This window comes from Ambystoma mexicanum, chromosome 12 (assembly GCF_040938575.1).
Source record: "Ambystoma mexicanum isolate Mex_15411 chromosome 12, UKY_AmexF1_1, whole genome shotgun sequence".
Taxonomy (NCBI): domain Eukaryota; kingdom Metazoa; phylum Chordata; class Amphibia; order Caudata; family Ambystomatidae; genus Ambystoma; species Ambystoma mexicanum.
Window position 1 is genome coordinate 633,993,778 of NC_090936.1, and position 14,438 is coordinate 634,008,215.

Consider the following 14,438-nt stretch of genomic DNA (forward strand, 5'->3'; position numbering starts at 1 on the left):
AGACTGAGTGTACGCCCTGTTACACATATATATAGTTCATGGTGAAGTTCTCTGTTCACAGATACAGGGGATCAGGGGCTGGCCCTATAATTCGCCCCACTTGAGGCACTTAAACGAATTGTTCAGGTTCTATGGTTCAGGGCTCCAGCCCTTATACAACCGCCAGATCTGACCCAGGCCCCGGGCCGCATGAAATGCGGGACGATAGAGGGTCTGGGAGTTTAGGCGTGAGGTGGGGGAAAACGGAGCGAAAGCGTAGGGAGGGGCGTCCGAATGGCACCACAAGAAACAAAAGCCCAGGAAGGGCAGGAAACAGCACCTGGGAAGGTGCGAAATGTAACAGCAAGAGGTCAGGGGGGTAACCCGGCCGCCCCCAGGAAGGAACAAAAGGCCGGGGGATGTGTAAGTAAGCCTGGAAAAGGAGAGGCGGCACAAACCAGGTAAGAGCTCACCTCTCTTGGGTAGGCTCTTATAAGAATAACTCGAAGAAGAAGGGGTGCAGGCAGGAGCCAGTACGCCGAGTACTCTCTCGGTACACGGTTCAAAAATAAAAAAAATTAAAAAATAAAAAAGAAGGAGCGGGCAGAAGTAAGAACGCCAAGTACTCTTTCGGTACACGGTCCAAGAAAAGAAGGAGCAGACAGAAGAAGGAACGCCGAGTACTCTTTCGGTACACGGTCCAAGACACGTCGTAGGCGGCATGTGCCCAGTAACGAAGGCTCAGGGATAACAAGGACTCAGGAGGAGCCTTGGGCAACTTCGGAACTGGACACAATGTGCCCAAAAGCATATGGCAGTGTAATTATTTTGTTGTGTTGTATTTTCTGTAAGAAAATAAAATGCCTACGGCCTACAACTTTTCCATACACATAAGTTGTCTGTAATGTATTAGTTAGGTAGGGATCTGGTAAGAGAAGCAAAGTGAACCCACTCTACTCAGCCTATTACAGCTCGGGCATGTGCACAGCAAGGTGTTGCACTCGTGCTCAGCATTATTTCCAGGTTGTTTTTTTCCCTTAGGAAACAGAGGTAGAACCTTACATATAATGTCTGTGGCATGGCATTTTTTACTGGCTGGGAGTCCAGAAGTGGCAATACTATCATATATTGGTGTTTCTGCACATTTTAAAGCGCCTCCTTAATTCACAAGCGAGATGGGCTTTTAAATGTGCAGAAATGAGGGTTTTACCCCTGTGCCTGTTGTGAACAGGCGCAGAGGAGGCGGAGGCAGTAATTTCTGACTCTCTTAGGATTTGTTTTTGAAGTGTGACATGACATCCCTGGTTTAAACCGCGGCTGTCACACTTCCATTTCCATCCCCCAAATAGGACTAGAAATGCTTTTTTATTTTCTCGGGCATTTCAAAAAGAGGCCCCTTAAAGGCAAGTCCCCCGGAAATGAGCTCCCAGCAACAATGTGGTTGGCGGGAGCCCGTCGTACATTAGTGTATTCAAGGGGGCTGGCCAGAGCATGTTTGCGCTATTGTCCAGCCGCTCCTGAAATGCTCCGGTCACCTTTGGGAGTGAGGTGACCTGCGCATTTCAGCAGTGAACGCAAATGATAGGAGCACAGTCTCTGCACTCATCTCATTTGCGGTCATTTATGAGAATCTGGCCCTACAGCTCACCCTGACCAAAGCAACATCAACATCCCAGGCTGGCTGTTTACACAATGAAGAAGCAACACCAATTCAGCTAAGGATATTGTTCTACTTTTTTTCGCTCTTTATGTTGCGTAAAGAATCTAAAGCACTTGCAATCATAGCCCTAAATTGACTCGCGGGAGGGCCTACCTCTGATTTTCCAACAGAGAAAGCATGTTGTATAAACTAAATAAAACAAAACAACTCTAAATACCACCTTCACTCAGGCTAAAAGTCTATAGCAGAGGTGTTGGTATGTTTTTAAGAGTGAATTGCCAACACAGATATTTTTGTTTCCTTGCACTTGCTCAGGTTCCATGTTTTCCAGTTCAGTGAAAAACATGCTCAGAGTAATACCCATCGTATGTATTCACTGTATTTGGTCTTCTCTTTGTTTCTGATTCATTTTCAATAAACTCATGTATTGCCTGCATTAGAACGACACGAACACAGTGATCTTGTTGTAAACATCCAGGGGCCAGATTACAGGAAACTTTGCACCGGTACAAGTGCAAAGTTTGCACGGTATTAGCACCAGGGCAAAGTTTTCTAAAAACACTTGGAAATATTAGAAAACCATTGCACCATGACAGATTAGAGAAGCTTTGCCCCGGTGCAAGTGCAAAGTTTGCACGGTATTAGTACTAGGGCAAAGTTTGCCATATTTCTTAAACCACTGGGACATATCAGAAAACCATTGCACCATGACAAGTGCATGTTGGCATGTTATAAGCATTAGGGCAAAAATTACCTTGGTGCAAAAAAGGTACATTTTCACTGTCTTTTTGCACCAGGGCAAAGTTTGCCCTAGTGCTAAAACAGAATAGTATTAGCACTAGGGCAAAGTTTGCCCTAGTGCTAAAACGGAATAGTATTAGCACTAGGGCAAACGGTGCCCTGGTTCATAAATGCATCAAAACTATGGCCCTCATTACGACCCTTGCGGAAATCGACTGACCGGAGCGCCACAGCGTAAATAGCGTTTCCGCCATTGCACGAAGGAGCAAAGTGCGGCCCATTCCGACCCATCGGGCACGAGCACCACGGCATGGCGGAAGTGCTAAGTCCGCGATGGCGGAAAAGACCCCAAAACGGCCCACACCGCCGCCGTACGGGGCCCCAGGTGCAATACCGCCACCCCTCCTAGCGGTCACCGCAGAGTGCGCCTACCGCAAAGTACGGTGGCCGGAAATATACGGAAACGGAAGTTAAAACACGGGCCCGGAACGGGAAACATCCCGGCGTACACCTATAAATACACTAAAACCACACAACCACTAAAAACACTACCCTGAGACACACCCCACCCCGTCAACCACCCTAGCGAAACCAAGAAAAATGGGAAAAGCAGCGAAGAAAGCGTGCGACCGCAAGCGGCAGGTCCACTTCTCCCGTGAGGAACTCACCGTGCTAACAGAGACCCTCCAGGAGAATGCTGCCGTGGTCTTCTCCACGCAAATGACCAGGACGGCACTTGCAAACAAGAAGGCCATATGGGCTCTGGTGGCACAGCGGGTAAGTGCGGTGGGGACCGCACCCCGCACCCCACAGCAATGCCGCAAGCGATGGGACGACCTGCGGATACGCGTCCGCAGCATACTCTCTGCCAACCGCAACATTGCCACAGCCACCGGGGGAGGTCCTGAATCACCCATCAAGTTGACCCCCTGGGAAGAAATCTGTGCCTCCACCATCGGAATGGAGAGCATTGAGGGAGTCGGAGGGATGGAGAAAGGAGTGCAGACATCCGAAGATTCAGGTAGGTGGGCCAGATATAACAAGCCACACAGTCCATCCATGTGAAGCACCATGCGTCCACATAGTGCAACAGAAACACATGTCCAGGATAAGGTCCACACACATCGGCCTGATAGCGCACGTTAAAACCCACAATAAATACATAAATAATTAAAAACCCCTAATACACGCACTACACGTGCAGCAGGCACACCCAAACTGCAGGCTGCCAAACAACTGCACCCTCACTCCACACACAAATCAAAGCACCTCCAAGGACCCGACCCAAATCACCCTCAGGTACCACCCCAAAGCATGTGATACAATGCCATTCCAATTCCCACAGACCCATCAATAACCCTCGCCCTCCTTTACTCCACCACAGGGTCCGATCCAAACGACGAGCCACAGGACACCCCTACCAGCACACCTGCAAAGAGGGCCAAGACCAACGGCCAGAGACCCTCCACCTCAGCTGCACGCATCAAGACACGGCAGCAGCACAAATCAGGTGGTAGCACAGAGGAGGGAACATCAACAGGCACCCCAGCAGCCAGCATGGCCACAACACCACCACCACAGGTCCCCCCAATGGATGCCACAGAAGGCACTGCCTCTGGTGGCAGCAGCACCATAGGTGACACCCCATTGATGGCAGCATGCTCGGACACAGAAGACGGGGATGTCGAGGTCAGATCCATCCATGACCTGTCCCAATCCCCCTGTCTGTCCCATCCCGTACAACATGAGGATACCACGCAGGGGCAGCCACAAGACGACGACTGGCCATCCCCCCCAAGCCCTGTGGCAAGGCAACATGAGGACAACAGCCCCTCTGTGACACCCCCGCAAATGGGCATGGCCCAGCAGAGGCAACAGTCCCTCGACAAGTTAATCGTCCAACAGCAGCAAATGGCCACACTCCTCAAGGACCATGCCGATGAATGTGGGGGCACCAAGGCAGACATAGAAACATCAACAGAGACACTTAGGGCAGAAATGGAGAGATGTACAGAGACGCTAAGGGCACAAATTGAGAGTAGCACCGAGAGCCTGAGAGTCCAAATGGAGAGAAGCACCGAGAGCCTGAGGGGGGAACAGCATGCGACGTCCAAAGACGTATGTGCCGAACTTGCCGCAGTGCGCCGTGTGCTCACTGAGCTCTCGCAAACCCTTAGGGACATGCATGGACGTGAGCAGGCAGACACATCATCCGTTGCAAGTTCCGTCCAGGGCAGCCCCCAACGTAGATCAGGGAGGAACCTGCGCTCCACAGGCAGGGGTGCCCCTGATACCCGCAGAGGGGGCTTGCAATAGCGACAGGCCACTGACAATGAGCATCTTTGGACACTGGTGTTCGGGTGGGAGGTAGAAGGGTGGAGGGGGTGTGTTGGGCTCACTTGGGTGGCGGGTCGATAGGGTGTTCAACATGATATCACATATGCCATAAAAAGTGCACGATCACCCAATGAGATGTGTGGACATTGATCTTTGTGTACTAGGCCATCATAGGCGTACAGTCCATATTGTGCATGTCCCAGACACACGCAGTGCCACGAGTCCCGTGTCCATGTATCAGCCCCCAGGCGTGAGTGCTAGAAGCATACATCAATGAGATGCTGACGGATGTCACGGCCCTCCGGTGCCTCGCAGACTCCTTGAGGTGCTGCCACATCCCCACCCTCATCATGACCATCATCCGGTGCTTGCAGTTCAGCGTCAGGGGGCATGGGCACATTTCTACGTACGCACATGTTGTGGAGCATGACACATGCCATGACCATCTTTGCAACCTTCTCATGGCGGTACAGGAGTGCCCCGCCAGACCTGCTGAGGCAGCGGAAACGAGTCTTCAGTAGGCCGAATGCCTGTTCTATGACTACACGGGTACGTGAGTGGGCATGGTTGTAGTCCTCCTCATGCAGGTCCCGTGGGTTCCGGACTGGTGTGAGGAGCCATCTCTTCAGTGGATATCCAGCATCACCTGTATGTGGACGATAAACGTAGGATGTGGAATGCCATTGATACGTACGCACACCCCCCCCCCCTTCCTGCCAGTACATTGCCAAATCACATACCCCACATCATCATGCATGAGATGAGACTCACCGAGTAGCCAGGATCTGTACCCTGCGTGTCGCTCCATGGGTTGATCCAGGGAATCGGGCACAACAATGCGTAATGATCCTGTTGGAGTCACACACCATTTGTACATTCAGGGAATGAAATTGTTTTCGGTTGCGGTACTGGGCCTCCATGGCATGTGGGACGACCAATTCAACATGGGTGCAGTCGATGGCACCAATGCAACCCGGTATGCCGGCAAGTGCATGGAATCCCACTTTTGTGTTCGTAATTTCCTGCTCCGAGCGTGGTAGGGAGATGTAGTCGTCTGCGTGCTGCAGGAGGGCATCGAGCACTTGGAATAGTGTCCGTGAAAACAGTGGCTGTGATATGCCATGCAACTGTCCGACTGTGTGCTGGTAGGTGCCTGTGGCCAGGAAGTGGAGTACAGACACCACCTTCAGTAGGGGTGGGATTGCGGTTGGGCTATCTATCATGCTGACTAGGTCAGCCTGTGTCATGTCCACAATGGCGGCTATGGTGTCCCGGTCCAGACGGTAGAGGGTGTGGATCTGCTCATCAGTGAGGTTGAACGGATGTGCTCGGAGGCGTGGGATTGCGGGCTGCCTGCGTGGTGGTAGTGGCTGTGCTGCTGGGCCTTGCTGGCCCTGCCTCGGCCTCCTCCTCCTCCTGCGTCTCCTCCGTGCGGCTGGTTGTAGTTGTTGTTCGTCTTCTTCTTGGAGTCGGAGCACTTGCAGTGCTATCAGGTCCCCCAGGGCCAACATCGCGAGTCCTGCCGGTAGCATTTCGCTGTGGTTGTGGGAGGAGACTGGCTGTGCAATTTATGTGTTTTCAGGCTGTATGGCCTCCACCTGTGGTGATTGATTCCACCTGTGCAAACGGCTCTCCCCTTTGGCTGAGCACGTCCCGCGCACTACGCTGCAATTCGGGTAATGGTATCTTGCTATTGCAATCATGTATTTGTACCCGATGGGCGTGTAAGATTGGTTGATATGTTCATTCTGCTGTGGTCCCATTGTTTCCCATACTATCTGTGCAGTCGCGAACGGACTTGTGAAGGGTCAGTGGAACGTAGTACTCGAGTAACGGTGGGCCCTCATGCATCACTGTACCGAGTTGCAACGACGGGCGGGGCGTCCCATTTGTGGGTGAAGGCAGTTGCCATTTTCACACACAGCCGCACTCGATGGAATAATTAGTGATTTCAAACGGCCACAGATGCCTTTTCGACGTGATGTTGCAAATGAGGAATTCGAAGGGCGGCGCTTTCGGTTTCCAGCTAGCGGCGAGGAGATGCCCACAGGTCTGACTGCAAATGTAACGTTCTATTGTTCTATGTCCTTGAGACAGGGCCCATGGCGAGGGAGCAATGATTGATATGAATAGTTTGGGATGCGCAATAGCTACGTGGGCGATGAGGCCGGCCATTCCCAAATACATGTTACTTCACAACACTGGATTTACGGGCTGGGGCACTGTGGATGTAGCAGGCTGCATTACGCACAGACTCAATGGACGTTTCTAATGTCATGTGAGTAATAATTCAGGCGTTTTGATCCCGGGATGAGGGAATGATGAATGGATGCATGGGCAGGTGATTTGGTGCAGAGTTTGCCATGTACAGGGCTTCTTGGGATCTATCCGCCTCCCCTACGCTATGTGATGCAGGGCTGCCATAGTGGGACCATCGTCTATCTGGCCTTGTTGAGCCCTCCCTGTCTCGACGCGCCCTCAGACACTTGTGTCCATGCACGTTAACATTCCCATCTGATGGATTCTGTTTTGGCAGACGCATGCACAGGTACACTCGTTCGTGATGGTGTTTACACCTAGGTATAGATGGTTATGAGTCGCAAGTGGCTTTGGGGTGTTGATGATCCTTTGGAGTGGGCTGGCATGCATATGGCTGTGGATTTCGTGTGCTCATTGAAGTGAGTTGTTCGAATGTAGTTCTGATGGCCATTCTGTTCTTGTTCTTTTCTTTTGGTTGACAGGTATCTCCTCCCCTTTTGCCACTGCCATCTGTATGCCACTCCTGCAGATGGATTTTACTCCCGACACCTGCTGCTTCGTGTTAATCGGTGGAGCAGCATTACGATCTTATGGGACGATCGCCAGTGGCCCACATGCCCTTACGCAGTACTGGTGGCTCGGAGCAACATTTCGGCCTTTCAGCTGGACTAGTGCCTCCCCATTGGGACGGCCCTGCGGTTGTGTGCGCTTCCTTTTTGCCTTTTCGTACGTGATTGTGGCTCTGTGTTCCATGATGGGACAGGGCGTCACACAAGTAGTGGCTGGTCTTTTCTTGCGGATGCAGCCCACAATGGTGAAATGTGTTTTGGAGTTCATGGCCTGATGGCTGTATGGGCTTGGTGATTTTGTTGTGCATTAAATTTCTATTCTGATTTGGGCCGTGTAGCGTTTTTCTTTGCAAGTGATGTGGCATGTGCCTATATGTGGGGCGATGTATTGTGAGGAGATCTGCATTGGGTTCCTGCTTCGGGGTTTAGTTGCGTGGTACTGTGCTGGGCGCGTTTGCCTACTGAGCCCGTGAGGTCAGGGATGGGGGCTGCCTATATGACAGTTTGGATGTTGTCATGCTCAGGGGCGGGGGATTGGGTTTTGTGTGACAGATGGCGGTCAGCCAGGTGGACTGGTGGAATGTTGTTATTTTCGGAATGTTGCTGGTCACAGGTGCCTGTGTTTGCGTGCGTTTCGGGGGGGGGGACTGTGGTCATGTCCATTGGGATGGCTTCTGTATTCGTGCCATCTGTGCCCTGCAGCTCCCATTGGCCCCTGTTGTGTTTCTTTTGTTCGTTGGCATGCATGGGTGCTTTGTACATTTCAATGGTTGCATTGTGACTACATTGCACCTACAGGGAGTTGTACTTTGTGGGCAGGGAGCGGTGTACAGGCACTCAGTGGGGCCGTTTACGGTTGATTCGCGATGCCGGACTTCTCGCCATGGCGGAATGGTCCATTCCGCCATGCCTGATGGCGTTAGGTACATGTCCGCTAGGGTCGGAATTGGCGTACCGTTGCACCATGGTGGTGTTTGCGGTTTGGCATGGCGCGCGCGCGCGTGCTTAGTGCAGTTAGCGTTGGCGTTCACTACGGTGTCGCTAATGGCTTCGTACTTTGCGGTGACGGGTCATAGTCGCACCGAGCGCTATTCGATGGCGGTATTGCATTTCCGCCATCGTTTTTCCCTTTCCGCCAGGGTCGTAATGAGGGCCTATATCTTTTTTGGACTTGTGTAATTATTGCCCTGGTGCTTATACAATGCCAAACTGCACTTGTCATGGTGCAATGGTTTTCTAATATGTCCCAAGTGGTTTAAGAAATAGGGCAAACTTTGCCCTAGTGCTAATACCGTGCAAACTGTGCACTTGCACCGGGGCAGAGCTTCTCTAATCTGGCCCCTGATCTGCACACCGTGACCATACCTTGCGCGAATATTTCCACTTTCTGTACATTGAGCAGGCCATGTGATCACACATGGAAACAGTGCTACCGTTGACACTGCAGCCCGCGTGGTGCAAGGACATTTGCTTGCCGCAGAGCAAAGTTCACGCTTCTGTCATGGTGCATCAGAGCTCAGCATCATCAGGATGGGCTTAAGGCCATCCACCTGGATGGTATCAGCAAAACTGCCCCATTAATGTTCCTCCCCTTAGCCAGCTTGTGCATGCTCATTTCAAAAGGAAATACACAGGGTTATTTAAAAAAAATGTATTACATGCAGGGGCTCACCAATGTTAGCACTTACGTGCTCTGGGGGTCCGCTGCATGCAATATGAAATGTCCACGAGCCACCAGTGGATAAGAAAAGAGTTAAAAGGAGGCAAACTTGCCTCTACTCTTTCATGTTCTTATTCTGCTCGGATCAGTGTAAACACTGCCAGCAAATATGCTTTGCCGCTGGCATTTACTAATGCATTCCTTCTGCACGTGCCTGGGCTTCATCCGGTGCAAAACCACGGCAGGTTCCATAGGAAACCATTCGTTGCACACCTGAATGAAAATCTCAGGCAGGTCTACAGTGAAACACACTGACGGGACCAATGAGGAGTGCCCGGTGAACATCTCATCTCCCCTCTATGCACGCATCCTGTCATCACTGCTGGGAAATGAGCCGGGCAGTTCAAGGCAGGCGTGAAACAATTACGCACGCCGTTAGCACCTCCATTTAACACCCCGCCCAATTTCAAATGTGGCTGACAATGTTTCTATACGAACGAACCCCAACATAGTTACTTCTTCTCTGGGCCCTAATTTGCTTAAAAATCGTAGGTCTTCCATTTCAAAGCAATAGCCATAGCAATTCAAAAGCACAGATGTTTGGCTGTATGTATTTAGTGTGTTTGGCCGGTTAGGCAGATTTAGAATGTGTTTAATTTGACCCCACCTGTAAAGTTATGAAAGGTTACAATACGTTTTTATTGTCAACAGTACACGTAATTCGCAATTCAAACAGCAACGCGTTTGTGATATGTTTGCTCAGTTTTTAAAAAGGTACGTATGATGTTTATTAGCTTTGATCTGTCTGTATGCATGAATGCATGTATGGGAACTAGCAAGGACCCAACAAAGCGCAGCACTAAAAGGGGTGGAGAGAGAGAGATCAGCCGAGACGAATCAAATTTTGCAGTTAATCTACTGTTATGCGGGAGATGCCCTGTACACTTGTTTAAGAACTGGCACAGAAACAGGTAAACCATTGAATGTTTTACTCACCAACGGGGCCAGTATAGGCAGAAATATAGTGATGGTCGCTGGATTACTTGCAACTTCGGTAATTGAGGTAACAATCAAGGACGATATTAGGATGATCAGCCATATTGGGAGGGATCCGAGGGGCGTCAGTTTACTTCCAATCCACTTCGATAAACCAGACTCCTGTAGCAATGAATCATAGTGTTCCATGAGCACAGCACTATCTACATGCCTGTTGATAATAGTGCATCTCAAATACTCCCAAGCGTTGTCATTACCTCACTAATGCTCCCAAATTATACACAGTACTGGAAGAAACGATGTTACTTACCTGATACAAGTCTGTACCTTGGGTAGTATCCTCAGATTAAGATGTGCCAAGGATACAGGATTATCATGTAAACAAATTCACGTTAACAAATCCATAATTTCACTGTTTACTGCCTTTGGCAAAATTGATGCACTCTGAACATCTGGGATTTGACTCACTTAATACAGGACAACTTTGTGAAGCCAAATGATGAACGTCAATGGTTGCCCCAATCAGGTCAGAATAAAATCGGGCTACCTGGCACTGGTCTGGTACAGTAGGGTGTGGACGTTAAGAGCCAATATTCAGCATGCGTAATGAGCAAGGGCAATTTTAAAGGAAAATTCCTGAATTTCATACAAGCAACTGAACAATCTAGTATAGTCCCTGACCAGAAGTCCATTTCTACCAGATCAATAACAAGTAAGACAGGGAACACACCTGTGGAATGTTAGGAGATACAAAGATTGTTGACAAATCTGCACCTGATCTGCCAAAACAACCCCACATAACCAAAGAGTAGAGATCCAGGGGACAATGCAAGAAATGCCCACAAGGAAATTATATAGGTTAGACTTGACAGGAATTATGTGAAAGAATGAACCTACATAGATAAACCATCTCAAACCACAAAACAGCAATTTCACTGGGTCACCACTTCACAAGACAGATACACACTGAAGGACCTGTCAGTGGTGGTACTGAAAAGAAGCCACGCAAAGAAGAACATGGGAGCTCTGGTATGTCTGCCTAGCTGTATGTCTAACATTTAAAAAATCTTATGGATGTATTTCAGTTGACTGAAATTGATTGAATCCTCCCTCAATAGAGATTTTCATATTGGTACCTTGAAAATTCTCTTTGATCTCAACTCTTCCCCTTTGCTGCCTAACTCTTTGGTCTAGATACATCCTTTTCCACATATTTTGGCAACTGAGTACTAATCTGAGATGCAGATTTAGGAATGCAAGGCCAAATTAACCAAATTGTTAGATATTCTTTGTTTAAGATTGGGGCAGTTGCTTCCGATGTATTACACTGTCAAAATAACCAGGTAGAAAGGGAGACTACTGAAAATGAAGAGGTACAAATAACTTTTATTGACAATAACTAAGGTAACATTGAGAAAAGAAAATATTCCAACGTTATAACTTAATTTAAACACTCTAAATTATATCATAATAACATGTAAAAGACTCCTTGCTAGGATCAGTATGCTCATAGGAGGTCATTAGGGCAGAGGCAGACTGAAATGGCACTTCAGGGTGTGGGGGCATATTTTATTTTTATGTTTAAAGCGCAGACCTAGCTCAAGCAGTGTAGCGGTGTACGGAGTGTGGGTAGCCAGCATCTGGGCTGCCATCCTTTAACAGTAACGCAGTACTGTGAGGTCTGTGCATTGGTATGTGTGTCCATTGGAATGAATGCTTTGTCTGGTGTCATTTAAAGAGCCATGTTTTGAGAGATTAGGAAATTGGAGAATTGTGGGGGTGTTCCGAGCCGACATCGAGATTCCAGAGGGTGGGTGCATGACAAGAGAAGGATTGTTTGCGGGTCCTCTCTTTGTGGACAAGTGTGATTCAAGCCGGTTGGTTGACTTGTTGCACGAGGAGAGGGTGCTACTAAATATTCAGAGCTTTGGCACCAGGCACTGTGAGGAGCCAGAGATGAGGTGTAAACACAGAGGAGTCGTGTTTGTGGCTACAAACATTTATTCAAAGTCAAAGGGGTTGGAAAATGCTTCACTGCCCCTACTCTAAGGATCTGTGGAGTGTCAGGGTGTCCAAAGTAAAAGACGTCCTGTGTCCAAACTCCTATCTTCACCCTCACACTCTACAAACTAACTGTCTCTGCTCCTTGAAGTGTACAAATGTTCAAATCCAACACACAAGTTCAAACTCCAACACAAAAGTTCAAACTCCAACACAAACGTTCCAAATTGTCAATGTTCACAGTTCCATTGGGTGTGACTCTCTTCCCCAGGAGTCTTTCCATCCAAAACAAATGTTCAAAACTAAGTTCTGTTGATCAAGAGGATAGCTCTCTCCTTATGTAATGCAACTCACTCCAGGAGATATAGCTCCCTTCCCCACGATTTCACATTCAATACAGTTAGATTCTCAAGAGCATTTATCTTCCTTAGAATTCTCTTTTCATAGAAGCACCATTTGGTTGTCAGTCCCAAACTCACAAAACACTGTGCATTTCCCCCTGCCAGGCTTTCTTGTACCACTCCTTATGGGTGCGAATGACAGATCTGCTCTTCACCTGGTAAGCTCGCCTGCCATGACTTTATAAAACAATCACTCTCTCTCTCTCTCTCTCTCCCTCTCTCTCTCTCTCTCTCTCTCTCTCTCTCTCTCCCTCTCTCTCTCTCTCTCTCTCTCTCTCTCTCTCTCTCTCTCTGTCTCTCTCTCTCTCTCTCTCTCTCTCTCTCTTACAATGCCATGCACGCCAAAATCCTAGGGGTATGGACTTCCCTTGGCATTATCTTATGCAGCTTTACACACACTTGAATTTTGTCTGGTATATACTCTGGCCAGGGCTTTTTGCACACTTGTAATAGCTTCACAAAGTTCACGAGGTGAGGGGTTCTCCTTCTCTCCCCTTGACCTCTCTCGGCTTTGCTTCCATTGGATGTGAGTCCCAGACTATCTATTGGTAATTTTGAAACATTCACAAGGTAAGGTTTTGACCTCTTTCTGGCTTTGCTTCCCCAAACTAATATTGTAGGTCCCAGACCCATCTTGGTCTTCCCCAAGTTTGTACTGTGGGTCCCAGACCTCATTCCCACTGTCAAGGTATTTTGTTACACTGCCCAACAGTGCTTCATTGTATCCCAACCCTTTCCCTGGGCTCACCGGCATTCTCTTTATGGCTTCTCAGCATCTCTGGTGAGCGTCTGTGGTCTGAATGACGTCCCGGCCTCTGCCACCTTCAGGAAGCATGAATTGCTTCCTCGCAATCCGGTCAGCTTCCCAGGAGCCTCTCCAAAGTGCTTTGCTCACCAGGCTGTACTCTAACGCCTTGTAGCTGTCTAGGCTCCTGCGCTGCCACCAGTACCTGGCTCTGCCATGAGCTGGAGAACTCCTCCTGCTTTCAGCTGCACTTCCATAGTGAGGGAGCCTCCAGCTTCCCTCTGGAACACTGTTGGTGCGCAGGCGTTCACCTCCTTTTTGGGGGCCCAATTGGTTCACCCAGTTCTCACCAAATGGTTAGAGTGCAAGGGTTCCCCCTTCACTTCTCTGGGATAGCAGTCCAATGCCCTTTCTTCTGCTACAAATGAATCCTGCAACAAGGGTCTCCGGGAGGGCCTCTCCCATAATTCCTGAGTCTTTCCTTGTTTTTATACTGGCTTTGGTCAATAGGATTTAGGGAAAGACTAGACTGCTGATAGTGGTTCTCAACAGCATTGATCATTATTGCTCCTCGCCGCTTCCTCATCTCAGTTGTTGGCAAAAGACTGGACTGCTGGCAATGGTTCTCATTTTGAGTGATCATCATTTCTCCACACTTCTCCCTCGTCACAGTACTGGGAAAGTGATCTTCATTCAGGATACTTCTATCCCAGTACTTCTGAGGGGAATGGTAGGATAAGTACAACCCATGAGTCCATTAGGGAAGGGATGGTACTTAAGGTTGTAATAAGGGGATTTAGGGTCTATTGATTGGCAGGGATACTGTGTCTCACCGATGATGTGTCACTCCCTTGAGAGTTGTCTCCCCCCATGTGACCCTCCCTCATACAGCCGCCTGAGGGTCAGAATCAGGTTGTGGCTGCCATTCCCTGGCCACATGGAGAGAGGTCACCACCAGGAGAGAAGTGATGACCCCATCAGATTCATCACAGTAAGCTGGTGTGCTACTAGTGACTGCTTTTTAGATGATACATGCAGTAGAGAACATTATCCTGGCTTGGTGTGGAAGCCAATGTAGTTTGCGTGGAAT

At 49.1% G+C, this 14,438-nt stretch overlaps 1 protein-coding gene across 3 annotated transcripts in view; it reads right to left on the reverse strand.

Annotated features, from left to right (window-relative positions):
* The window catches only part of SLC13A1 (solute carrier family 13 member 1), a 657,301-nt gene that overhangs the window by 37,724 nt on the left and 605,139 nt on the right, over nt 1–14,438 (reverse strand). For all 3 annotated transcript variants that reach the window (XM_069629100.1, XM_069629099.1, XM_069629101.1), the window contains one exon: nt 10,202–10,363. In XM_069629100.1, coding sequence (XP_069485201.1) covers nt 10,202–10,363 — 162 coding nt within the window. The remainder of the gene's footprint in view (nt 1–10,201; nt 10,364–14,438) is intronic.